This window comes from Crotalus tigris, unplaced genomic scaffold (genome assembly GCF_016545835.1).
Source record: "Crotalus tigris isolate CLP2741 ecotype Arizona unplaced genomic scaffold, ASM1654583v1 scf7180000017740.2609645, whole genome shotgun sequence".
NCBI classification, from domain to species: domain Eukaryota; kingdom Metazoa; phylum Chordata; class Lepidosauria; order Squamata; family Viperidae; genus Crotalus; species Crotalus tigris.
This window is the reverse complement of record NW_024096606.1, coordinates 1418397-1446344: the sequence shown is the minus strand read 5'-3', so window position 1 is coordinate 1446344 and position 27948 is coordinate 1418397. Positions and strand designations below refer to the sequence as shown.

Here is a 27948-nt window from a genome sequence, read left to right as displayed (position 1 = left end):
AAAGGGGAGGGGGGGGCTTCTGACGACATCAAACAGCGCCGACTGTTCTGCAGAGGGAGGATTTGTTTCTTCTCATTTCTACCGTCTTAGAAACCTAGTCGCTGTACGGACTCGGGGAAATTGTTTTTCTTTTCTTTTCACGGATTCTCTAAAAGTGGTATTTATAGTAGTTTGTTTTTTAATGGGAAAAGAAATTAAAAACAGCATTGCACTATAAAACTCAAAATTTTCAACAGGGAATAATTGACATATAAGGCTGTTTCTAACCATGGTTTGCACGCTACTTGAAAGACTTTCAGATGGAATCTTTGGTGTAGAATTCAGATATTTTAGATTATCTGTGGCCCGCCGCTGGGGGGCTATTGAATTTGGAATTAGCATCCTCTGGGTAGACAGTTTTTCCTATTCAACTTTTTAATATGATCACCTGAAATATATTTTCCAATCTGTGCCTTCTATTATCTTTCCTTACGTTTAAGCCAGCCTGTTCAGGTTTATCTCCATAAATGAACAAATAGTACAATTCTCTGAAACTTTGCTGACTTTACTTTAAAAAATAGAAAGCTTTATTCTGATCGAATACACTATGTTTTTTTAAAAAAATAAACGTAAGCATAATTATATCCTGGTGAAAAGGTGAGGATAACATCATGCATCCCATTCCCCATAATATTTTTTAAAACATATTTACATAAATAATTGTGAGAAATGTTCAACTGTCAAGAATATAAAAAAGATAGAATTATTTTTCCTAATGTTCTAGGGTATTTCATTACTTGTATTTGCTATTGAACAGTAGAATTGATATTTATTGGAATACAGTGAATACAATATAAATATTGGAACTGATATTTCAGTAAATGTGAACTAGAATTATACAATTATATAAATTTCAGATAAGAGGTTGGGAAAGAACTTTGCATTGTTAAAATGCTACTCAAACAAAATTATAACTTGTGACTTTAATAGTAAGTTTAAATTGTAAGCATTTTCTTTGCAACCTTTACTATAATCCGTTAATAAAAATATATGTTTAAAATTTTCATTGCCATTGAGGTGGAGCCAATATGATACTTTATATATAAATATATTCAAATAGTATCAAATAGCAATAACTTCATAGGATTCATTATCTGCACTAATCAAGACTTAGCTGTACTGTTAGAAATGCTTTAACATTTAATATATATCACAATATTTTTTTCTGCAAACCACTTCTTTTCCAGCTGCATGATTCTATTCTCTTTCAGAATAAGCCATATTTTCATTATGTCGGGAAGCTACTATTTTGTAATTGTGGGTCACCATGATAATCCTGTATTTGAAATGGAATTTCTACCAGCTGGTAAAGTAGAATCTAAGGTATGAAATATTGTTCAAATGCAGAATATATAATATCAAATCATTCTATCCCCTAATCAATCAAGTTCTTTGTTAATTTGAATTTGGAACTTAATAGCTTTTTTTATTTGTTGCTATTGAAAATTATTTTATTCAAGTTATATGCTGCCCATCTCACCTGGATTAATTATCCTGATGAGCATCCATTTATTTGATTTCTGTCTTCCTGTCCCCCACATAAATTGGACCAATTTTTATGCCTTAAGTATGATTTATTATAAAAGGATATATTTCAATATAAATGTTTGGAATTACCTTTTTTTCTCCTAAAAATTGCAAAAAATGCATTTTCTAAACTACATACAAGTACCGGTATATAGGTTAGTATCTAATACCGCATTAGTCTGTACTTATTTTCCTCATAGTTATATATTCTGGTACATATATTACGCTGTTCAAGCAGTTGCTTAATATTGTATGTTATGCAAACATATCATGCATGAAAAAATATCTAAGATAAAGTTATTTTATACTTTTTGTTTCCAGTATTTAGAGCTGAGCTTTATTTTTTCCCCTCAGGATGACCATCGCCACTTGAATCAGTTCATCGCTCATGCTGCTCTTGACCTAGTAGATGAAAACATGTGGTTAACAAATAATATGTACTTGAAGACTGTGGATAAATTTAATGAATGGTTTGTTTCTGCCTTTGTTACTGCAGGCCATATCCTTTTTTGTTGCAATGCTATAAGAATAACATTTTAGAATAGAGATGGAAAGACTATGGCCTTCCAAACTACAATTTTCCACATGTCTTACCATTGCCATAGCCATTGAAATAAGTATTGTATTTAAGTTGCATATAGAGGTCTATAGCAGTGGTTCTCAACCTTTTTAATGCTGCGACCCCCCAACCGGTCGTAAGTCGAGGACTACTCAACCGGTCGTAAGTTGAAGATTACTCAACTGGTGCAGCACCGTTTGCAGAATGGGACTTTTGGCGGGCTCAGCAGGGCGGAGACAGCCTGGACAATTCCTATTGGCTTTTGAAAGCCAATAGAATTAGACTCTATTCAAGAGAGTCTATTCTATTGGCTTTCAAAAGCCAATAGAATAAAATGGAGTACACAGCTAAGGAAAGGGGGGGGGGGAAATGGCGGACTGCGTTGTTTGGTGACTCCCGTGAAATGGTTGTTCGACCCCAAATGGGGTCCCGACCCACAAGTTGAGAACCACTGGTCTATAGGTTTTTCATCCATTTTATAATATGTAGTTATCAAATCAATTTAAATAACCCCCATCTCACAAATGTGACTCTTGCTGGTTAAAAATACAGATATTCAGCAATAAGTATAATATTTAAAGCCCTTAATGGCATAGAACCACATTACTTGCAGGATCGCCTCTGTCTATTTCACCGGGTCCCTTAAATGTTTTCTTCTAGCAGAAGCTAGGAAGTGCACCCTGCCCTATGGAATATCCTCTATACCAGAGATCCCCAACATTTTGGGCACCAGGGACCAGTTCTGTGGAGAGAGGTTTTTCTGTAGACCGGAGGGTGTGTGGTTTTGTGTGCTGCCTACATCTTGCGGATGGGGCTTGTTGGTGCAGACCAGTTATGCCATGCTGTGGCTCGGTACTAGTCCATAGACCAGGGGGGTTGGGGACCCATGCTCTTTAACAGAGATCTGCTAAGCTTCCACCCTCCTTCTAGTACATGGGTCCCCAACCTATGGTCTGAGGCCTGGCCTGTTGGCCACCAGGCCACGGGAATAGCTGGTGAACCCCCTCCCCCATTCTTGGTAGCCACCACATAGGGGCTAGCAGACTCATTTGCACATGCATGGATGCACTAATACTGCCACCAGTGTCACACAGGCGTGTTTGCATGGGCGCCAGCATCCCAATTGAATCTCCCTCAGGCTGAGGCTCCATGCAAGATCTCTCCTCGTGAGAATAGCAGTCTCACTCTTCATATCCGAACAAAATGCTGTGTTTATGGCGAGGTTCACTCTACTTAGAAGCAGTTTTCAATTAGTCCTTCCCCTGGTGCCCTTTAATTATTTTAAACAGCCCTCCTTTGATGGATGATATAGTGCCCTGCTCTTACCAAAGGGTTAAATTCAGAAATTGCATATTGGGCACAGAGTCTTTGTTCAATACATTAAAAAAAACACCCTGAATCACCTTATTTTGTGTTTCTTATTACTTCTAGATATCAGTCAACTCTATCTTGGTTGTGGAACAGGTAGTCCTCGAGTTACGAGTGTAATGGAGCCTGCCCATTCCACTCATAACTTGAAAACGCATAGAGCAGTGGTGACGAACCTATCGCACGCATTCCTGACCTACTAAGATACCTTATGCTTCCCCCTCCCTTCCTGCTGCACCAGATTCACTTACCTTGAAAAGATACGTCTCCTCTCTGCCACGGTTTCTGCCTTTGAGGGAGAAGAGAGTCGATGGAAACTCCTGGGTGCCCGTAATATTGTGCAAATTCAGGCACTGATCCTCTTTTGCAGAGAATGGGAGCCTGAACTGTCGCAGTGTTTGCTCCTGCCCCCAACTCATTTCTGCCACTGCCAGAACAATTTTCACCAGGATGGAGACCTTGAGGAAACTGGAACTCCGTCCGCATGCAAATGCACCCTTAGAAATGGAGTGCCTCGCTTTGTGGCTCCATTTTTGCTGGAAAAAGCCATTTCTCAAGCCGCTTCCTGGTGAAAACAAGCCTCCGGAAGCAGCACGCTCGCTTGCTCCGGAGGCTTGTTTTCGCAGGATTGCTCTCAATGAGAGCGAGGCGTGCTCGCTCCAGAGGCTTGTTTTCGCCAGGAAGGGGCTTGAGAAATGGCTTTTTCCGGCGAAAACAAGTTTCTAAGCCCTAATGCTGGCTAAGTGAGGCAGCGGCAGCCAGAGCAGACCCTTCCCCATCTCCCCTCGCTTCAGCAAAGCCTCCCTTCACTAACCACCTTTCCAGCTCCCTTCTCCGCCACCGCATGCAAGGCAACAAAAGAAGCCTGTGGGACTACCAGTAAAAAAAAGTTCAATCAAACTTTCCAACTTTTTGAGATCTTTTTTTTTTCCACAAGAAGTTGGAAGGTTGGATTGATCTTTTTTTTTAGTCCCACGAACTTCTTTTTTTGCCCTGCATACAGAGAACTGAGTTGGAAAGTTGATTAGTGAAAGAATATGGTTGCCCTCAGGTGGGGATTAGGATTTGGCATTGTGGATACCCTGGGGGTGGGATGGGAGTTAGGATTTGGCATTGTGGATGCCCTGGGGTTGCATGGAGTTTAGGATTTGGCATTGTGGATTCCCTGTGGTGGGGTGGGAATTAGGATTTGGCATTGTGGAGTGTTTGTGCTGTGGTGGGATTCCCTGCATTTTGAAGCACTCTGTGTGACTGCACAGAAAGGAGCCCTCCGTTTCTCAAGTGCCCCATTCCAGGCATACGGGGCTTGCAGTTTCTGCCAGATCTCCATTGGGATAAAAAGTCTTTTAGTATCTATAGAGGCTTCCAAAATCAGCCAGTCCTTGTGTTTGGAAGCACTCCATAGGTGCTGAAACATTTTTTTTATCCCAACAGAGATCTGGCAGAAGGCTTCATTTCTCAAGCGCGCCATTCCAGGCATACGGAGCTTGCAATTCTGCCAGATCTCCATTGGGATAAAAATGTGTTTCAGCATCTATGGAGCACTTCTAAACGCAGGGACTGGCTTTTTCTGGTGAAAACAAAGCCACAGAGCAAGGTGTGTGTGCTCCAGAGGTTTATTTTTGCCAGGAAAAAGCCATTTCTCAAGTCCCTTTCTGGCGAAAATGGAGCAATTATTGAGAGCAATCCTGCGAAAACAAGCCTCCGGAGCAAACCGGCCTTATTGAGAGCAATCCTGCAAAAACAAGCCTCCATTGCAAGTGTGCCTCACTCTGTGACTCCATTTTCGCCAGAAAAAGCCATTTCTCAAGCCCCTTCCTGGCGAAAACATGCCTCTGGAGTGAGCATGCCTCGCTCTCATTGAGAGCAATCCTGCGAAAACAAGCCTCTGTTTCCTTTCACTCAGACAGAGCAGACAAACTCAAGCCTGCCGCTCAAACACCTTTCATCCGAACAGAGACCTGAGTCACATGGAGTTTCAAGCACAGAGCATTTCTTTCCTTCCTTTCCGTTTCTGATGTGCCCCAGTGCATGCACATGGAACTTCCAATCTCTCTCAGCTCTGTGTTTGGATAAAAAGTGTTTGAGCGGCAGCAGCTTGAGTTTCTCTGCTCCATCCTGAAGGAAGAAACGGGAGGTGCAGAGCAGGATTGCTCTCAAGGAGACGCAGGTGCTCTCCATGCGCCAGCCTTATTGAGAGCAATCCTGCTCTGCGATTCTGTTTCCTTTCACTCGGAGCAGAGAAACTCAAGCTGCTGCCACTCAATGAGTGAGGAGGATGAGGAGAAGAGTAGTGACAATTTGCCAGCCGGCCAGCCAGGCAAGGACTAGGTCGGGCAGGGTGGCTGGCTGGCTGGGGAGGGGATCATGGCCGCTGAGGTGGCTACTGCTGCTGCCAACTTGGATGCGGGTGCAAGGGATCTGGCCCTGCGATGCCTCCCCGTTCAGTTGAAGGCTTTGTTCCTGCCCTCAAACTGAGGCTGGCGCACGTAAGCAAGCAGCGCACCTGGGCCACGGACAGCATTGGTTCCTGCGCCTGGCCGACTCCAATTCCACGCTTTGCCCCATAGGCATGCAAACAAAGCAAACACTTCTTCCCCCCCCCGAGAATGGAAGCTTCCGGGGGCCATGATCTCTTTTGCAGAGAATTTGTGTTTGAACTCGCACGATATTACGGCACCTAGGAGCTTCCATTGCTGGCACAAAAAGCATTTCCAAACTGACTCTCCTCTCCCTCGATGAAAAAGAAGCCGCAGCAGAGAGGAGACAGATTTTGCAAGGTAAGTGAGTCCGGCAGGGCAGGAAGGGAGGAGGAAGCAGTTGTGGGGAGTGGGGAGAGGAATAGGGTGAATATTGTAGAGCCTCTGCAGTTGATTGCTCTTAAGAGTGAACGACTGCTGTAGTGCTGCAATAGTTGTAATTTTGGGATTTGCTCATCACGTAACTTTGAACGAGCATTAAATGAACGTTCGTAACTTGGGGATTACCTATATTTGTTCTGCTGAAGCACTGTCATTCTGAAAGTCACCTGAAAATTTGCTAGTATGCTTCTTTCTATTGCCACTGCATAGCTTCTCGGTGTAGTATTTCATAGTACTATATACTTAATTCTATTTTAAATTCAATTTCCAAAATTCATATCACACATTGAATTAGCTAATCACCAGGGGTAATTTAGATGGCTAGTTTCTGGTTTGGTGTATAGTGTGAACATATCCAAATTCTGATCATTTTAGGTAACCATATTGATGAAATCATAGAATGCATAGGCATTATGGTATCCATTCTGCTTATATGCAACAAATTGAGCTTTTGTATTGGTTTTTGTATCATGGGTGATCATTGGGTCATAAAAAGTAGCTTCTTGATGTCATATTTGGAACAGGGGTTAAGGGAAAAATTATCAAATGTTGTATGTTTAGGTTTAAATATTAATTTCTGGTTAGAACTCATCCCTCTGGGTCTAAATTTTCTTACCTATTTCTTATCTATTCTAACTTTCCCATAAATTGCTTATATCTGTAATACATGGAAGAATACAGGTAGACTTACAACCGTTTGTGTAATAGTCATTTGAGAGTATAATGGCACTGGAAAAAGTGACATGATTGTTTTTCACATGCTACTAGAGCATCACCATAGTCATGTGATCAAATTTTGGACTCTTGGCAAATGACATGTATTGAATGTAAGGATGAATTCCTGTGGGATACTACAGCTGCCATAAGTTTAAATAGGATTGTATGTAGCTTTTAGGAAGGGGTGTCAAGTTCAAAAGATTGTTACTGGTGGTTTCTCGAAGACTACTTGTTCAACAAAATATATCTACAGACTTACCTTTTCTATGATTATCTCTTTTTTCTTCTTTTTCCTCTTTTAGCCTATGTGTTTTCAGTAATAAGTATTTCAATCTCAGATAGTCATTCTATTATTTATAGCATCTATTGCTTTCTTTATATCTGTAAAAAATATATTGATTTAAATCGATACAATTAAAAGCAGGGAACTATCTCCATAAATAGAGCAAAAATTAATAAAGCAAAAAACAGCAAAATCCTGGGCAAAAAAAGTCAGTTTTGTGGTCATGAATCAAAGAATAGTTTCTGAAAAACTTGTTTTTTATAAGTTACAGATATTAAACAAAAACTTGTAAGTGTCATCTATATAAAGAAATGTAGTTTCTAAAACAAATGAAAACCTAATTGGAAAGGCTGCACTCATTTGCTAAGAATGGGATTTCAAAGAAACTTAAAAGATGCTATAGTCTAGCACCTGGATACTTGGTTGTATCCTTCTCCATACCCTTCTTAGTCTGAGTCTTAAATATGACACTGAGTGAAGTATTCTAGGGTCATTTTTCCCAGCTGTCATAGCTTAAGGCAGTGTTTCTCAAATATGGCAATTTTAAGATGGGTGGACTTACCAGTATTCCTAGAAGTTGTCCATCCATCTTAAAGTTGCCATATTTGAGAAACACTGGCTTATGGAGTTCTCCCTTGGAATATATTTGCATGTGTCCACTTCAAATTTTCGCATATATTTGGCTTGGAAAATATATTCTATTCAAAAGGTTGTTTTTTTATATACTTTGCTTTGCTGCCTTTTTTTATACAGGATTTAAATTGTGTGGCATGTAAATCCTTACAAATAAATTTGTGTTCTTAACTTTTTCTACATATGAGATTTATAATGCTTCATGATATAAGACAAGAAGATGGAATCAAAAACTTCTTTAGTGATGTCTATGATCTGTATATAAAGGTAAAAGCTATATCAATGTTATCTATCATACAATGAATTATGTATTAAATGATAATTTGGCTTAGGAAATAGCCTACAAATAGTTCTCAACTTACAACAGTTCATTCAGTGACCATTCAAAGTTACAACAGCATTGAAAAAGGTAACTTATGACCATTTTTCACAGTTCAGCCTTTGCAGCATCCACATGATCATGTGATCAAAATTCAGATGCTTGGCAACTGGTTCATATTTATGATTTGCTGTGTCCCAAGGTCATGTGATCACCTTTTGCAACCTTCTGACAAGCAAAGTCAGTGGGGAATTCAGATTCATTTAACAACTGGATTACTAACTTAACAACTGCAGTGATACTTGCTTATACATTGATAGGCAGTGAAGGCCTAGCATACTTGCATGACAGATACATTAAACTGCTGTGTTAGCTGTATAAAACCTGCTGTTCTGAAACAATGTTCTAGTGAATTCAGTAATGTTCTATTCCTCCTCTATAATATGTTCATCTGGTCACAGGGTAGGAAGAGAGTTGAGGAATTCTCTGGAATATTCTGTTTCCAGAACAGCAGTTTTTGCATACATCTGTGAGCGGGATGGAAATAGAATGCATTTCTTTCAAAATTGTTCCAGCATCTAAAATCACTATGATAGATTAGATAATTAACGTAGATCAATATTCTTTGAAATTCTCCATTGCAGAAATAGAAATAAGTCTTCCTGGAGAAGAAGCAAGGCATTATGTGTCTATTTTTCCATCTAAAACCAGAATCAATCATTAATAGTAGATTGCTATAAATTTCCAGAACATTAGCACAGACCAAGTGCTTCAATATAGATCTTCAGACAAGTTGATTCTTAAACTGTTCTCACTTAATTCTTTCTTTCTTCAGTTTGCAATGAATCCTTTTTATGAAGCTAATTCTCCAATTCGATCCACTGCTTTTGATAGAAAGGTTCAGTTTCTTGGGAAGAAACATCTTTTAAGTTGAATTATTCCATCTGCAACATGACATGAAAAGCCTATTGAGTGAAGCAACAAAGAACAAAGTGTTTAAGCTTTACAAAGCAAGGAAACTTCAGAAGTCCAGCAATTTCTCCATCAAAGCTGACAACTTTAAATATGTGTCTATACATATATATGTATATAAATGCCAAAATAAATGCTAATATGTGTGTTGGAATTTTCAAGCATCATTTATTAAAATGATTAATAACACAGACTACACTTTCTGTGAAGTTTTTATTGTAGAAGAGTTTCAGTTCAGGGCTACAGTATGAAGGTAATTAAATATAGTGAGGGGAAAAAATATTTGATCCTCTACTGATTTTGTATGTTTGCCCACTGTCAAAGAAATGGTCAGTCTATAATTTTAATGGTAGGTTTATTTTAACAGTGAGAGACAGAATAACAACAAAAACATCCAGAAAAACGCATTTCAAAAAAGTTATAAATTGATTTGCATTTTAATGAGTGAAATAACTATTTGATCCCCTATCAATCAGCAAGATTTCTGGCTCCCAGGTGTCTTTTATACAGATAACGAGCTGAGATTAGGAGCACTCTCTTTTTTTTTTTTTTATTGAAAATTTTTACATTTTACAAAAACAAATCCCCTTCCCATACCCCCCCCTACCTCACCCCCCCCCCCTTCCCAACCTCCCAAACCCTCCCCTGGACTTCCCAGAGCTGAGTACAGGCTTAATTAAAAAAAAAAAAAAACTTAAAACACTTTTAAAACCTAAACAAATTTAAATACAATCATCATTCTATATAAGCTCCCTCCAAAAACACAAATTTAAACATTACTTTCTTTGAATATCTATATCTATAATATAAAATCTAATTTCTCCCTCTTTCTTTATCCTAAAACGAAAAAATAAACATACAAATCTTTGTTATACCATTAAAGCTAAATACTCTTAAAGAACTTAAAGTAAGTACATATTTCCTTCAATCTTCATAATCTTCTCTCCTATCCAAAAAGAAAAAAAAAAAAAACAAAAAACTTAAAAAACCTATAAGTCCTAAACAAATCTAAGCACATTTAATTAAACAAATTATTTTGTCTTAAAAATATTAATAATAATATTTAAAAACTAAAAACACTTTTAAATCCTAAACAAATCTAAATACAATCATCACTCTATATAAACTCCCTCCAAAACCACAAATTTTTAAAATTTAAAATATTAGAATCCACTCACTAAAATAAGCAAATTATAATCCCTTCAAAACACAAATTTAAACAATATTATCATTAAAGGTTCAAAACTTAAAACAACAAAGTTAATAAACACATTAAACATTTCAATCTTCACCAATAACTAATTCCATCCGTAAAAAACTACATCCTTATCAATCTCAATTATATTAGTATTATTAATTATTCACATTCCAGTTTTTTCCATTCTCCATTCTTCCATTCTTCCATTTCCCTTCTCCATTCTTGTATCAAACTCGTAAGAAATGCTGCAAGTTCTGCCTTAGGAGACTGCTCCAAAATTCCTGAATCTCCCATCGACTCCGAAGCCAATAAGGGTTCCTTAAATTCCTCCTTGTATTGATCTTTACAATTGTAAGTTGTACAAGTTATCCTCTGCCCGTTCCTCTCTTGTTGATGCCCCTCAGACTGAGATTTCCCAGTTTCCATTTCAGGCAACAATTCCACCCTTAAAGATTGCTCCAAAGACTTTGTAGGTCTAACATCTCCCAGAGATTCAGAAACCACTAAATATGAAACTTCCTTAACCTTCTTCTGTTGCTGCTTTTCTTTGGGATTATATACTACACAAGTTGTCTTCTGCTCCTCAACCTGGACTTGTTGAGGCCTCTCACACAAAGATTCTCCAGTTTTCATAAATATAGGCTCTTCAAACTGTGATTCTACATTCTTTTCTTCCAAAGCTTTAAACTTAATTGATGGCGATGCACATACCCCCAGGACCGAAGTATAAAAATCTTTTGCTTGAGAAACAGTATTAAGTCTATAACATGTCCCCAGGTAATTCACCACCATTCCAATCGGAACATCCCATCTGAATGAAATTTTTCTCTTTTTAAGTTCATTTGCTAAAAAAGCAAACTCCTTTCTTCTTCTTAAAATTTTAGATGGGATCTCTTTAAAAATTATAACATCTTGTGAAGCAATTTGAAATCTCTTCTTATAATAGGCTTGCACAATTTCATTGCGTAAAGATCTTTTACCAAAGTAAATTACCACATCTCTTGGCAGATTCTTCTGTGCTGCCACCACAGAGTTAACCCTAAATAATTTTTCAATTTCATTAAGTATTCCCTCTTTTTCTTTATTCAAAATCAATGCAAAGTCCTTTGCAACCATCTCCTTCAGATCTCCTTGCAAAGACTCTCCCAGGCCTCTAATTCTTAAGGCATATTCCATTTGTCCATATTGAAGCATAAGAATCTCATTTTCCATTTCTTTTTCCATACTTTCAATTTTCCCCTCCATTATGTCCACTTTTTCAGCTACCTCTTCCACATGGGAGTTCACCTTTTCAAGAACAGAAGCAACACCTTCTAAAGCCAAAACAAAATCTTGTCTCAAGATCTTATTGTTTTCCTCTAAAATCTTTTTCATTTCTGCCCTAATTTGAATTATAACATCTCCCATCATGTCTTGCAAGTCCTTCATAGTTATTAGCTGACCCCCAGAAGAGGGTGAAACTGTTGATTTAGAAACTGTAGAAATCCCTGGACGCTTTGGAGCCATCTTAAAGAAAAACCTTTAGTCCTTCTTAAGCAATTATAAAAATTCCTTCAAAAATATAACTCCCTCCAAAGAAGGTCATTATAATAAAAAGAAAAAAGGGAAAAAAAAGAAGAGAAAAAGAATTAAAAAAAAGTTTTACTCCTTCTTAAAAATTACAAAAAATTAAACAGAAAAAAAGTCCTTCAAAAAAGGGTCATTACAATAAAAAAAAAAGGGGGAGTTCAAAGGAAAAAAAAGGGAGAAGGGGAAAAAAAAATAATTAAATAAAAAAAGTCCGTTCCAAAAAAAATACTTAGAGATACCAAAAACAACCATTCCAATCATAAGGAAATAAAAAGAGAAAGGGAAAGGAAAGAAAGAAAAACACCAAAAAGCCTGCCGGTCAGCATTCTAACTTCCAGAAAAAAAAACACCGAGGAGTTTGCCGATCGCCATTTTACTTTCCCTTTCAACAAAGAAAAAAAATAAAAAGAGAGAATAAAAATAGAAACAAATCTTAAAACTTAAAATCCAAATAAGTCAAAGAAAGCAAAAACTAAATCCTCTACTCAGCTCTGTCCATTTAAAAAAAAAAACTCACCAGTTCTCTTTAAGCACGGAGGTGTTTGCGGCGGCTCGTTTTGTCCCTGAGGACAAAAACAGCTGGGAAGCGGAGACAAGTCTGAACTCCGTGGGAGCACTCCTTTCACCCCCCCAAAAAAAAAAACTTGGGGGGTGCGAAAGAGGCTCTACCACTATTCAGACACTCTCTACCCCCCCCCTTTGCCCGGGAGGGGGATTTTGAACCGCTGAACAGCTGATATCTGCTGTTCATAGCGGTTCTTACACTTACCCAGGAGGACGGCTACAAAGTAGCCGCCATCACGCACGCAAAATCCACCGGAAGTCCGAGCACTCTCTTAAAGCTGTCCAAGGAGGTCAGGGACAAGATTGTAGAACTGCACAGACTGGAATGGGCTACAAGACTATCACCAAGCAGGTTTGGTGAGAGGGTGACAACAGTTGGTGCAATTATTCACAAATGGAAGAAACACAAAATAACTGTCAATCTCAGTCTGGGGCTCCATGCAAGATCTCATCTCGTGGAATTTCAGTGATCGTGAGAATGGTGAGGGATCAGCCCAGAACTACATAGGAGGATCTTGTCAATGATCTCAAGGCAGCTGGGACCATAGTCACCAAGAAAACTATTGATAACACACTACGCCATGAAGGACTGAAATCTTGCAGCACCTGCAAGGTGCCCCTGCTCAAGAAAGCATGTGTATAGGCCTGTCTGAAGTTTGCAAATAAACACCTGAATCATTCAGAGGAGAACTGGATGAAAGTGTTGTGGTCAGATGACACCAAAATCGAGCTCTTTGGCATCAACTCAACTTGCCTTGTTTGGAGGAGGAATGCTGCCTATGAATCCAAGAACACCATCCCCACCGTCAGATATGGAGGTGGAAACATGCTTTGAGGTGGTGTTTCTGCTAATGGGGCAGGACTTCACTGCATCAAAGGGATGATGGAAGAGGCCATGTACCATCAAATCTTGGGTGAGAACCTCCTTCCCTCAGCCGGGCATTGAAAATGGGTCGTGGATGGGTATTCCAGCATGGCAGTGAACCAAAACACACAGCCAAGGCAACAAAGAAGTGGCTCAAGAAGAAGCACATTAAGGTCCTGTTGTGGCCTAGCCAGTCTCCAGACCTTAATCCAATATAAAATCTGTGGAGGAACCTGAAAGTTCGAGCTGCCAAACATCAGCCTCGAAACCTTAATGACTTGGAGAGGATCTGCAAAGAGGAGTGGGACAAAATCCCTCCTGAGATGTGTGCAGACCTGGTGGCCAACTACAAGAAACATCTGACCTCTGTGATTGCCAAGAAGGGTTTTGCCACCAAGTACTAAGTCATGTTTTGCGAAGAGGTCAAATATTTATTTCATTCATCAAAATGCAAATTAATTTAATTTTGAAATGCGTTTTTCTGGATTTTTTTGTTGTTATTCTGTCTCTCACTGTTAACATAAATCTACCATTGAAATTATAGACGGATCATTTCTTTGTCAGTGGCAAAACATACAAATCAGTAGGGAATCAAATAATTTTTTCCCTCACTGTATGCAACTGTGAGTTGAAAAGAAAAAGTAAAGGGATGTGCATGAAAAACTAAGTATTTCTAGTCATGAACAAAATGAATCTGCTTTTAGTTTGCATACCATATTTGATAAGCTAATACAGATAGCCCTCAACTTATAACTGGTCATTTAGTGACCATTCAAAGTTATGACAGACCCTTCCCCTCCAAAATTACAGCCCAATTCTGAAGTTCTGCCCCCCTGCAGCCACATGACTGTATTTCAGTCACTTGGCAACCGGCCACATATATGGCTATTTGCTGCGTCCTGTGATCACATGACCACAATTTATTACATTTCCCCCCGAAAAGCCCACATTTACTTCCATTTTTCAGCAAAAATGCCCCATATTGAACAATGAGTTTGTTCAATGACTGCCCCAAATAAAGGTTGTAAAATCAAGTCAGATGTGTGCTGCCTGCCTTATGACCACCACACTGTTCCATTATGGTTGTAAGTTGAGGACTAACTATAAATGAATGGCATTAAGTAATCTAGAACAGAGGGCCCCAATCTCTAGGCTGCAGCCTGTTCAGAACGGCTGCGGAAGCAGGTGAGTGTGCGCAGTTTCACTTGCACATGCAATGGGCGGGAAAGTGAGCAACAATTCCATCTTCTTTGGAACATGAAAATGCACACAAATAGAGAAATCCTATGTTGACAGACGACTTACTCATAATGTTGGAATATATTTTCAGTTTCTGAATATGTAAGCATTAATCTTTGTATTTTTGTTTTCTGTATTGCGATTTAAATATGGACCACTTCTGCACTTACAATTCCTTATTTTCAGTAACTATACAAAGCAAAATGAATTTAAGATCAAATGTTATAACATACCCTTATCATTGGGATGTCATCAGAAGACAATTCTTTCACCTTTACATACAGGTAAGTCTAGAGAACACAGTGAGATGGGTGCTTAAGAAAAAGGAAATATAAATAAATAAAATATAACAAATTCTCAACTTGAGTCTAAAGTCTGTTCTTAAATTTATTGAATAATGTGGTGCAGTCCCCTAAAACTACATCAGTGTACTTACATGAGCATATTCTGCTTTTTACCAGAATAGTATCTAAACACCAGAGGAATAATAATTCATAGATTAGTACATAGTAACTATATAAACATATATCAAAATAGAAATGTAAGGATGGTATAATTGGGAATGGAATTAGAGATGTTTGACTTGGAGCAATGAACATTTCATTTCATGGTATTTGTAAACACCATGTGATTTGCAAGTTGTCTTGTTCCAAGTTAGCTCTACACTTGTATTAAGATTTCTGCCCTGTAAAAATATTTATAGTGTACAGATAGTTCTCGACTTACAACCATTACTTTAATGACACGTCTGTTACAAATGGCAATGAAAAAAGGGACTTATGACCATTCTCACACTTAACCATTGTAATATCCCCATGGTCACGTAACTGAGGTTTGGCTAGTCTAAAGAAAAGAAGAAATAGGGGAGACATGATAGCGTTCCAATATCTTTTTTTAAACATTTTACTCATTGTCTAGTTTTGCAATCATAAGCACTTAAACATGTTGTCTGAGTCCATTAGTAATTCAGTGGTATATATTAACTTCTTCAATCTAGGCCCAATATTACACCATTCAATGCTTCCTCTTCTTCTGGTAGTACACATTTTCCCACACTAGGCAAATACAATTCTTGTTAATATATATACAATTGAATGTCAACATCTTTGTTACATTTTCCTAATAATATCAATAATGTCAGTTTAAAATATCTTTTATATCCAAAATATATCTTAATTGCATTTGCACTTAATATCCATTTGTTCAATTAACACCCTGTTTTTCCTGCTTTTTAAAAAAATTTAATTTCCCATCAGTGTTCAAAATGTCACTTATAATCTCTTGTAAGTTATATTTTGGTAACGTAAAGGTTCCCTTATTCAAACACTCTTAGCATTTTCATATTTCTCTTCTCATACCAAAATATAATATTCTAGTTACAAATCCTATCTTTGTAGTTAAAATAATACTTCTATTTCTAACTATTCTCAGCCACGTTCAAACATCTGATTAATAGTATAATATCCCATCTAATGGGTCAAAACGTCTATTTTCTTCAGTTTTACTCTAGCTTTCTTCCTTTGCCAACTAACTTTCCAGTTCAATGCATTTGAATCATCAAGTAATTCTTCCTCTATTTTTGTGTATATTGTTTGGAATAAAAAAGACAATTAGATTAAAGTATTTTTGGAAGGACTCTCAGCCCATTGATATTCATTAAACAGCCTCCCCCTTTCTCCAATTTCCCCCAATTCTCTTAACAGCTCTATCTTCCATTCAATCAGCAATTCTTTCTTATCCTCAAGTGTGTTCTGAGATCTTGACAGGTAAGATATCTTTTCTATTTCCGATATTATCGCTGCACCTTCTAATTCTTCGTTTGTCTGAGTCTGTTAGCTCCTTTCTTTAGGTCCTCCATCTTTGGATCTGCTTCCTCTGATTTTCCTTCTATTTTCTGGATTGCTAGTTCCTTCTTTGCAGTCATTTTCTGAGTTTGTAGATTTGGATTAAAAAATTGTTCTTTTATCTCCTTTGTTATTTTTAGTCTCATCATGAGCTAAGGCAACTCTCTCTCATATATATATATATATATATATATATATATATATATATATATATATATATTTGTTTTCTGAGTTTTTCGCGGGTGTTTGTATGTAGGTCTTTGGTTGTTCGGGTTTTCTCCCGCGTAAAATTGGAAGTGTCTTGGCGACGTTTCGACGAAGTCCCATTGGTCATCTTCAGGCTGGTGTTTTCAGCTTCGTGCTTCGAGCAGCAATGTGTGGTCTTAGCTGTTTCTTCCTTTTAACTGCCAGTGGGGGTATGAACTGATTGGGTGGGAGCTTGGCTGTGTTCTGATTGGGTGGAGGTGTGTTCTGATTGGTTAGGGGCTTGGCTGTGCTCTGATTGGCTGGGGGATTGGCTGGGGGGTTGGCTGTTTGGTTGTGCTCAGGTTAGTCTGAGTTGCAGAGGGGTTTAAGATTTTGGGCTGCCTTGCTATTTTTGGCTTCGCGTTCGTGGTCGTGCCTCCTCTTCATGGAGGGTGTCAGTTTGCTTCATGTTGGATTGGAGGGGTTTAAAGTGGCTAATGATGCAGCTGTGGTCTGGCTTCTGGTTTGTGGTCGTGCCTCATCATCGGTGTGGCTTTGGGTTTGTTTTTTGCGTGGATGTGTGGTGGTGACATCCTGTGTGGTTTTTGTGAGTGTGGGTCTGGTATCATTTTTTGTGTTAGGGAGTCGTTTGTCAATAAGGGCCAAATGGCTGGTAGGCGGTCAATAAGGGCGGTTTCCAAATGGCTGGTAGGCGGGAGGTATCATCTCGCTTGTTCATGCTGTGTGGGCGTTTTTCTATCTCGATGGCTTCTCTGATTATTCTGTTATTAAAATGTTCACTTTTGGCAATGGTTCTGGTATTTTTAAAGTCAATTTCATGTCCTGTGGCTTTAAGGTGTTGGACCAGGGAAGATGTTGGTTCCTCTTTTTTGACTGAGTTCTTATGTTCTTCAATGCGTGCACTTATTCTTCTGTTGGTTTGTCCGATGTATGTGGTGGGACAAGTGGTGCATGGGATTTCGTATACTCCTTGATTTTCTAATTCAATTTTATCTTTGGGGTTTCTAAGGATGGTGGATATTTTTCTGTTTGTGCAGAATGCTGTTTTGATGTTGTGTTTATGGAGGATCTTACTGATTCTGTCTGTGGTGCCTTTTATGTATGGGAGGAGGGCTTTGCCGTTTTCTTGTTCTTTGTCTTGGATTTTAGTGGGGGTTTCTTTTTGGATTAGGTTTGTAATCTTATTTCTATGGAATCCAGTGGATGTTAGTACATTGGTGAGAGTGTGTAGTTCGGTTTTTAGGTGTTGTTCGTCAGCTAAGCGTTTTGTTCTGGAGATGAGTGTCTTGGCTACAGAGTTGATCTGTGCTGGGTGGTGGTGTGAGAGAGCGTGCAGATAGCGGTTTGTGTGTGTTTTCTTCTGGTAGATGGTGTGTCCTAGGGAGCCATTGGATTTCTTGTAGACTAAGACATCCAGGAAGGGAAGTTGGTTGTTAGCTTCTGTTTCCATGGTGAACTGTATTTTGGGGTGTAGGCTGTTGAGGTGTGTGAGGAAGTTGTCCAGTTTTTCTTTCCCATGTGGCCAGATTATGAAGGTGTCGTCTACGTATCTGAGCCAGAGTTTGGGTTTGTGATCCGATTTTTCTAGAGCTTGGGTTTCAAAGTGTTCCATGTAGAGGTTGGCAATGACAGGTGAGAGGGGTGATCCCATGGGTGCTCCTTCTGTTTGTTTGTATTTTTGTCCATTATAGATGAAGTATGTGTTGGATAGGCAGTGGTTGGTCAGATCTAAGATGTGTTTGGGGGGGTTATATTTGTTTTGGATAGCTGTCAAGGCTTCTTTGATAGGCACTTGGGTGAAGAGGGATATGACATCGAAGCTCACTAGTAGGTCGCTGGGCTGTAAGTTTTGTTTCTTTATGATCTCTATAAACTGGAATGAGTTTTTTACGTGTGAGGTGATGGATTCTGCATAGGGCTGTAGTTGTTTGGCAAGAAATTTGGCTAGGTTTTGTAGAGGTGAGCCTATGGAGCTGACTATAATAATAATAATAATAGTAAGTAGTAGTAAAGTTGGAAGGGACCTTGGAGGTCATCTAGTCCAACCCCCTGCTCGGGCAGGAAACCCTACACCATTTCGGACAAGTGGCTGTCCAGTCTCTTCTTAAAAACTTCCAGTGTTGGAGCATTCACTGCTTCTGGAGGCAGGTTGTTCCACTGGTTAATTGTTCTAACTGTCAGGAAGTTTCTCCTTAGTTCTAGGTTGCTTCTCTCCTTGATTAGTTTCCACCCGTTGCTTCTTGTCCTGCCTTCAGGTGCTTTGGAAATAGCTTAATTCCCTCTTCTTTATGGCAGCCCCTGAGATATTGGAACACTGCTATCATGTCCCCCCTTGTCCTTCTCTTCGTTAAACTAGACATACCCAATTCTAGCAACCGTTCCTTATATGTTTTAGCCTCCAGTCCCCTAATCATCTTTGTTGCTCTTCTCTGTACTCTTTCTAGAGTCTCAACATCTTTTTTACATCGTGGTGACCAAAACTGGATGCAGTATTCCAAGTGTGGCCTTACCAAGGCATTGAAGAGTGGTATTAATACTTCACGTGATCTTGATTCTATCCCTCTGTTAATGCAGCCTAGCACTGTGTTGGCCTTTTTGGCAGCTGCAGCACACTGCTGGCTCATATTTAAGTGATTGTCTACTAGGATCCGAGGTCCCTCTCACAGTTACTACTATTGAGCATGGTGCCACCTATGCTGTACTTGTGCATTTGGTTTTTCTTGCCTAAATGTAGAACCTTGCTTTTTTCACCATTGAATTTCATTTTGTTAGTTAGTGCCCAGTGTTCAAGTCTGTCCAGATCCTTCTGTATCTGAAGCCTGTCTTCTGGAGTGTTGGCTATTCCTGCCAGCTTGGTGTCGTCTGCCAATTTGATGAGTTCCCCATCTATCCCCTCATCCAGATTGTTGATGAAGAGCACTGGGCCCAGAACAGAGCCCTGGGGCACCTTACTACACACTTCCCTCCATGTAGATGAGGTTCCATTGAGGACCACATGCTGAGTATGGCCGGTCAGCCAGCTATGGTGGTGATGCTATAGGTCTGAGTGGGGTTCCTTCTTTGTGTATCTTGGGGAGACCATAGAGTTTGGGGCATCTGGATGATTTCTCTCTGGGAATGATTCTTTGCTGGATCTCTTCGCTAATGGGGGAGGCTTTTATTTTGGATCTGGTGGTTTTTTCCAGGTAGGTGGTGGGATCTGTATTTAGGGGTTTGTATGTGGAGTCTTGGAGTAGGTTGGTTAATTTGGTTTGGTAGTCAGATGTGTTCATAACCACCGTGGCGTTGCCCTTGTCTGCTGGTAGGATTATTATGCTGGTGTCTTCTTTCAGGTTACGTAGTGCTGTCTGTTCCTCTTTGGGTAAGTGCTTTTGGGTGGCTTGCTGGTGCAGAGGATGTTGGTGATTTCGAGTCTGATTTTGTTAGCGTCGTCGGGGTTGATTTTGGTCAGGCTGGTTTCAACTCCACATATAACGGTTTCAGTGAGGATGGTAAACATTTTTTCCACACTAAGCAAATACAATTCTTATTATTGTAAGTAAATATAGAATTGTCTATCGCTATTTATTATATTTTTTCTAAAAATGTCAATATCAGTTTAAAATATCTTTTCTAACCAAAACATATCTTAACTGCATTTGCATTCAATATCCATTTATTCAGTCTAAATCCTATTTTCGCTTTTTACAATTTTAATTCCCTGTCCATGTTCAAAATATCCCAATCATTTATAATTTCAAAACAAGTTATATTTAGGTAACCAAAAGTTTTCCCTCTTCAAAATTCTTAACATATTCTTCTTTTCCTTTTTATATCAAGATATGATCTTCTGATTACAAATCCTATCTAATTATAATAATATTTCTATTTCTAACAATCTATTCTTAACCATATTCAAACATCTAATTGATAATGTAACATCCCCTCTAACAGGTCAAAGCTTCTGTTTCTTTCAGTCTTACTCTTGCTTTTTTCCTTTGCCAACTAACTTTCCAAGTCAGTACATTTGGATCATCAAATAATTCTACCTCTGTTTTTGTATATATTATTTGAGTCCAGAGAATCAATTTAGTTAAGGTGTTTTTGGAAGAATCGGCCTGTTGATATTCATTAAACAGCCTTCCTCCTTCTCCAATTCCCCACAGTTCTATTGACAGCTTTCTCTGTAGAATGTCAGCTCTATTTCCAATATTCTCATTGTGTCTTCTACGTCTTCATTTATCTGAGTCTGGTCACAATTTTCTTCCTTCAGATCAATATTTATGTCAGCATTTTCTATTTTTTCTGAGTTGCTGGTTCCTTTGTATTTATTTTCTGGGTTTGTAGATTAAAGTTAAAAAATTGTTCTTTTATCTCCTTTGTGTTTCTTTTAAACTCATTACGAGCTAAAGTGATTGTTTCTTGTATTGATTTCAACATGGAGAGAATTTCTTTCTGTGATTCATCAGTATTTTCTTGGTAATATGGCAAACTGAGGCTTCTGGAAACAGGTGTTAAAGATGGTTTTTCACCTTTAAAGCAGGAAACATCCATTTTATTTTTTGTAAGTAGTCTTTATGAGTTTATCCAACCAACTAGCTGTTCTAAAACCTCCCCTAAGCAGATATAAAGTTCAAATTTTTCTGTCCAATGAGAAAAATATATTTTTTGTCCAGGGAGAAAAAAGAATTATTACAAATTATTTAATAATCAAGATTTATAATCCAAAGTGTTCCATCATATCTGGCAATAGTATATATGTCTTCTTCAGGAGAATAGATCCACAATACAGTTCTAGAAGTCAGTATTTTTGTTCATAGTTCAAACAGGCCAATTTTAAAATGATATTGTCTCTGCCACACAGATAAGCAGTCCCAAGCCTGTTCCATTTTCATAGCTGCAATCTCAAAAGTCAGAGCTTCAAGGCCAGCCAAAGTCTTATCTCACTCTGGGCGTTAAGCCAGGTTGCTTTTAGGCAAAAATAAATTGTAGTGCCGTACATTCACCACCAGATGTCAACAACGCCATTTTTCAGTTTTTAAAACCAAAACTTATAAGCTTTTCCAGCCTTTTTAAAAAAAAAGTCTTAGAAAACACAAGTTAGTCTTATAGATTTCTCCTTTTCCCCAGGTAATTAATTTGCCGCTTTCCTGAGGGAATGGGGTGGAAATTCCCTCTCCCTTCTCTTTCAGGGGAGTACTTTGGGCAGATTTTCAGGAAAAGGTCTTAAATTCATAAAGAGGGGCTTAGATCTCACCCATTTTCATCCATGTTGCTGTAAACTTGCTTAGTAGTACTTGGTGTCTTCCGTTGACAGCAGCTTCTGACTGGCTATGCAAATGTAGTCAGTCTTTCCCCCGCTGGTTTGGAGGGCTTCCTTGGATCAAACAGGAGAGCTGCCACCCCTGTGATCAAACAAGGGTCCCCTCCTTGTTTGCCACCTCTGTGGGGAAGCTTTTGACACTTTTCAGGGTCCCCCAGAGGGGCAAAATCAAACGCGGAAGACGGAGCTCATCTTCCAGTGTCTGCCTCGCCGCGACACCATAACCGGAAGCCAATTGTCTCTTTTATTGATTTTAACATAGAATTTCTGAAATTCATCAACATTTTCTTGTTGGTATATCAAGCTGGGGACTTTGGCGACAGGTGTTAGGGATGGTTTTTTACTATTTGAAGCTAAGTATGGAATATCCATTTTGTTTTTGTATGTAGTCTTTATAGTCCGATCAATTTAGAGATTTAAAGAGTTTCAATTGTCATTTGAACTCCAAATTATACAGCCAGCCTATCAGTTCATCCTTAAGTCTCCCCTCAGCAAATAAAAGTTTGAATTTTTCAAATTTTTCTGTCCAATGAAAAACACATCCTTTCTGTCCAGAGAGAAAAGAGCAATTAAAATTTGTTCATCTATCAAAGGTTTATAATCCAAAGTATTCCATCATCTCAATAATGCATGTTTCTTCTATAGGGAAATAGCTCCATTCTTATGGAAAAATAAAGCCTTAAAAAAATAAAGGGCTTTTACGAAATTCCATGGGTGAAAGAGAGATCTTTATTTTTGCGCAAAAAGGTTCAGAAGTGACTTAACAATCAGCAAATTTCTGAACAAGGGGGAGGGTCTAAACTAAAGCTTTATAAGTTTCTTTCTATCAGGAACAAAGGAAGCATAGATGGAATCTTACATTGTATATGGAATCTACTTTGTGTAACATTCAGATAGTTTCTCACACGTTAGCTCCATTTCTCATGGGAATACAATGAAGGCAGTTTTTACTTTTATACAATGTTTCTAAATATGCATTAGGTCATTCACGTACTGTTAATACAGCTTTTGGCTAACACAGCTTTCTTTCAGAGATTATGCAGACACATGATTTTTGCTTTTAGTGATTTTTCATTATTATTATTATTATTACTTTATTCTTCTTTATTCTATGTTATTCTATTTCTTTCCCACTTTACTCCCCCCTTTTGGAAGTTTTCCAGCTTAAACTTCCATTATTCTACCTCTGATTCCGGATCTCCTGAAGGTACCATTTTATATTCCCATAAGGCTAACATTGTTTCATGTTTTGCTGTTAATTGGGCTGTACTTTCTGAGATCCTCCGAATCATGGCTATAAGACAGGGGATCAAGCAAGGAATTAAAATACATCCTAGAATTAACAAAACTTGCAGGCCTACAAACCTTCATAGTTATAGCAGCCTTGTTAATTCCAAGATCCATAGCAGTGGTCTCATTGGTTCCAGACCACCATTTACCATTTTCCCATATCCCTGTGCATAGGAGGTCACCTACTGCTACACAAGATTCTGTCTTGTTTCTTGAGTAACATACATGTCCTACCAAGTTGGAAGTGAGACCCCAATCACCATCTTTCCCACTTGTATACGTTAAATTATTATTTTTAGACATTTCCAGTACCTTGGTATAATTTAACTCTTGTGCCTCCCACGGCCACCTTTCTCCCATGTTTGTTCCACCACACACAAAACAGTTAGACACGCCTAAAGTATGGGCAATGTCTTCTGCTAACTTAACAAAGGTATTTGTTACATGTCTAGGTACTTCAGGAATATGTAGGTTCTCCATTTCCTCATAATATGACCAAAATAATGATTTTTGTTCTGGTCTTTTGGTTGCAGTTATAATTTTGACTTCTATTTCTGACATTGGGTCATAGCCATTTGTATCTATTCCTATCCCAAACATCCATTTCTTACTTTCCCACCTATTTTGTTCTAGGAACCAACTACCATTCTTGACTGTGAGAGTCACCAAATTACAGTTATCCATTCCACAGGAATTTGCTTTTGTTTCATTCTTTTCAAACAAGATGTGGTCTATCTCTTTTGGTCTTGGGTATGCCACTTAATACATGACCACCACTTACATTTGACCGCACATCCATCTGGTGGGCATAAGTACTTATGTTTTGGGATAAAATTGTGAATATTACCGATCCCTCCGCAACCATATGTTGGAGTCCAATAATTAGCTGCTTTGCAAACATCAAAGGTGACGCTAAAACTGGAGTGTTATCTGGTCCAGGAACCAACACCTCTGGGGCAATATTTTCTTCTGTTTTTATTTCTAATTTGCTCCTGGTGTGGCTAGAAACTGAGGTTTCACTTTCAAAGTTATTCAAGCTTTTATCTGTTTCTTGAAGGGATCCAGCTGTTGCTAATTTTCCTTACTCACCAGCTTCTGGCTGAAATTGGGCTTCTCTTTCAGGCAGAGGGGGTGGAATTTGCTGATTTATTCTCCCTTCTTCTCTTCTAGGAACGTAGGGGGGTGGTCTGGCAATTTCCTCCCTATCTTCCTGGCTGAAAATCTTAGCTTTTGTTTGAGGCTTGGCTTTTTGGCTTGCCAAATATATCTTTGCACACTCTATCTGACATTTTGCTAACCATCTCGGTCTTTCTGCAATGTTGATTTTCCATAGGGGTACTGGTCCCAATAACCATTTCCAGTCACAATTTGATGAACCCGTGCAACGAGTTCAGGATTCGCCGATCCCATTTTTGGCCACCCTACGCCCAGGGCAGTCCACTCAGATTCACAGAATCTTTTTAACATGGCTGGATTTGGTTTTGGATCTCCATAATCCCTAGAAAAACCCTTTTTGAAATTCTTTAACATGCACTGGAGTGGCGTCTGGTCAACGCTCTCCTTTGACTTTTCCCCACCCATCTCTCTAATACACTACCATCGATCACTCAGCATGAGCTAAAATGGTTTAACCTCCCATACAATCCTGCCTATTGAAGGCTTAAGGATGCCACCTTTGCCTTCTCAGGGGGCGATCAGTCCCCTCTTCCGATCCAAAAGGGATCAGGTTTCCCCTGTTTTACAATACTTGCCTGCAGGCGTTTTCCAGACTCCTTTGTTGATTTAAGATCTGTCTGTCACCCTCACGGATCCTCAGACTGGAATGCTTCCTGATGGGTTAATTCCCTTTCCTCCCGTCGAAGTCTCCTCGTAGTCAAGAGCTACGGAGCCGGCTTTGGAGCTGTCGTCGTTTAGGAGAGGGGGGGCCCCACCAGGGCAATCCGTCTGGGAAGGTTAAATCCTTTTTCTTAAAAGCCCTTAAAAATGTCCCGGCGGAGAAGTCGCCATACCATAACACGACTCCCAAAGTCAGTATTTATATTTGTAGTCCAGGCAGGCCAGTTTCAAAATAGTTTATTGTCTCTGCCCCACAAATAAGCAGCAGCCCAAGAGGTTGTCCCCCCCCCTTTTCCCAGCTGCAGTTTTCAAAAGTGAAAGTTTCTGAAAACAACAAAAGTCTTATCTGAGTCTGGGCTTCCAGACAAGTTTTCTTTAGGCATAATAAATTGTAGTGCTGTAGTTTGCCACTAGATGTAGTTGACACCATCTTCCAGCTTTTTACATCCAAACATATATTACAAGCTTTTTAAGTGTCTCTTTTTTTAAAAAAAGCAACCTGGAATTAAGGAGAAACTTCCTGACAGTGAGGACAATCAACCAGTGGAACAGTTTACCCTCAGAAATCGTGGGCACCCCATCACCAGAGATTTTCAAGAGACTAAACATTCACCTGTCTTGAGACCGTATAGGTTCTCCTGCTTGAGCAGGGGGCTGGACAAGAAGACCTCCAAGGTCCCTTCCAGCTTCTATTTCTACTTCTACTTCTATTCTTTTTATTTATATTTCTATTATTTCTATTTTCTATTCCTATTCTATTCTAATCAAAATTTGGACATCTGGCAAATGACAGGTGCAATCTCCAGGGATCACGTGGTCACCTTTTGTGACCTGACAAGCAAAGTTAATGGAGAAGTCCAATTCAATTAACAATCATACTACTAATTTAGCAACTGCAATGATTCACTTAAGAACTGTGGCAAGAAAAGTCATAAAATGGGCCAAAACTCATTTAACTGCCTTGCTTAGCAACAGAAATTTTGGGCTCAATTGTCATAAAGTCAAAGACTACCTGTAACTGGTTCTCACAAACTCAACAAACCTGTTTGGGATTTCATTCACAGAATTTCAATCAAAACTGAGTCAAGCTAATGTAGCTTAAAAACCTGACAACTTATGCCAAGATTTAAGAGAGATTGCAATCTCATTTTTTTAAACAAACCAAGTAATGTATTATCTACTGCCCACTGTTGGGCAAGAAGAGCAGATAAAGACAAACACACACAGGCTCCATATATGCATATTTATTATCTAACTTAAAATCTACAGGCAGCTCAGTGACACTAGACAAATAGCAAAAGCCCTTAAAATGTTTATATTAAATCAGATTTTTTTTAAAAAAAGATTAAAGATGCAATTGTGAATAAAAATGTACTATCTACTAATATTGCTTTATGAAAAAGGTTTTAGTGAAGCAAAACATGGATTAGTGACCTCAAAATATACATGTAGATATAAAATTTCTATTCCTCATCTGAGTCCCCAAATAGTGCTTCTAGAACTTTCAAGTTTTAGTATATAATTTATTATTCAAACAACATTTAAATTAAATGAATTCTCAAGTTAATACCTTCCCCAAATGTCAGATACCATTTATTTAGCAATAGGTCACATTGAAGAGAATCCTCTGGCTAGCACATAAAGCAGTAAAATATTACAGTTTAATATATTAGAGTGTCATCAATGAATCATATGTTTTATTATTATTCCCAGTTAAGAATGATAATTGAACCAAGAGATAAAGCTAAACAGTCAACAGCATGATGAACTAGACATAGGTTTTTGGTGAAGATTTATCATATCTGTTTGAATCAAGTGATCTGATCTATCATCAGTAGCAAGGACTCTTCGAACCGCTTCCTCAAAAGCTGCTGCAACGTTAGTGGCATCTTTTGCACTCATTTCAAAGTAAGGATGATTGCCATTGTTTCTGCACCAGACCTGGGCTTCCTCTGTAGATACTTGCCTCTCAGTTATATCAATTTTATTACCCAGTATCACAAAAGGAAATGTTTCAGGCTCTTTCACATCTGCATAGTAAATGAATTCTTTTTTCCAGTTGCTCAGATTTTGGAAGCTTTGAGAATCATCTACACTGAAAGTGAGAAGACAACAATCAGAACCTCTGTAGAAGGGTGTCCTCAAGCTCCTGAACCGCTCCTGGCCTGCAGTGTCCCATATCTGCATTGTAACAAAGTGTCCATCTACTTCCAGATCTTTATTTAAGAATTCTACACCTATTGTATGGAATAACTGGGTATCAAATTTGTTAGTAACATATCTGTTCATAATTGAACTCTTTCCAACTCCTCCATCTCCTAAAAGAATTACTTTAAGGAGCGATGATTTTGTTGCCATTGTTTCAAGAATAGATCCTTTATGATCTCCAGATCTGCAAAATAAAACAAAATTCATATGTTGCAAACATTTCAATATAAACCAACATGAAATATTAACTATATGCTAGTGAATCAATATTTTTTGATGTTGGGAAAGATTGAAGGCAAAAGGAAAAGGGGATAGCAAAGAATAAGATGGTTAGTGTCATTGACACAATGAACATGAATGAAAACTCCAGGAGACAGTGGAGAACGGGAGTCTGGTGTGCTATGGTTTACAGGAGCCGCCGAGAGTCAGACATGATTTAGAAACTGAACAACCACAACTCTAATGGAGAGGACACTATAATGACGCAAAATAAGCTTGGGTGGCAACACTTGACCAACCTTGGCTGATCTTGAAAGAGCCAAGTCTTA

The 27948-nt window shown here is 38.6% G+C and overlaps 2 protein-coding genes and 1 long non-coding RNA gene across 10 annotated transcripts in view; 1 reads left to right on the top strand and 2 right to left on the bottom strand.

The window, feature by feature from the left end:
- Positions 1-9: 9 nt before the first annotated feature.
- On the top strand, positions 10-9469 carry TRAPPC2 (trafficking protein particle complex 2). 3 transcript variants are annotated; one of them, XM_039339842.1, is made up of 5 exons: positions 10-157; positions 1251-1362; positions 1921-2065; positions 8169-8254; positions 9142-9469. In XM_039339842.1, the coding sequence occupies exons 2-5, from the start codon at positions 1270-1272 to the stop codon at positions 9238-9240; spliced, it is 423 nt and encodes a 140-aa protein (XP_039195776.1). In that variant the 5' UTR covers positions 10-157; positions 1251-1269; the 3' UTR covers positions 9241-9469. The 3 variants fall into 3 exon arrangements, with proteins under 3 accessions (XP_039195776.1, XP_039195777.1, XP_039195775.1); XM_039339843.1 differs by having other exon boundaries at positions 11-103; XM_039339841.1 differs by having other exon boundaries at positions 28-157; positions 1227-1362.
- LOC120306505 lies at positions 4474-9254 on the bottom strand. Its single transcript, XR_005556328.1, has 2 exons — positions 9122-9254; positions 4474-7452 (listed from the first exon to the last, which is right to left on the bottom strand). It is a non-coding gene; the product is annotated as an uncharacterized LOC120306505 (long non-coding RNA).
- A 16952-nt stretch (positions 9470-26421) lies between the features above and the next one.
- The window catches only part of RAB9A (RAB9A, member RAS oncogene family), an 87551-nt gene continuing 86024 nt past the window's right edge, over positions 26422-27948 (bottom strand). For all 6 annotated transcript variants that reach the window (XM_039339827.1, XM_039339828.1, XM_039339833.1 and 3 more), the window contains one exon: positions 26422-27584. In XM_039339827.1, the coding sequence (XP_039195761.1) occupies positions 26945-27584 (640 nt within the window). In that variant the 3' untranslated portion in view covers positions 26422-26944. The remainder of the gene's footprint in view (positions 27585-27948) is intronic.

Bases quoted from the DNA above. Each gene is read 5' to 3' on its own strand.
- TRAPPC2 (XM_039339841.1), top strand. From the start codon at position 1,231: ATGATTCTATTCTCTTTCAGAATAAGCCATATTTTCATTATGTCGGGA. The intron at 1,363-1,920 runs GTATGAAATATT...TTTTCCCCTCAG, and splicing joins CTGGTAAAGTAGAATCTAAG to GATGACCATCGCCACTTGAA. The intron at 8,255-9,141 runs GTAAAAGCTATA...TTCTTTCTTCAG, and splicing joins TCTATGATCTGTATATAAAG to TTTGCAATGAATCCTTTTTA.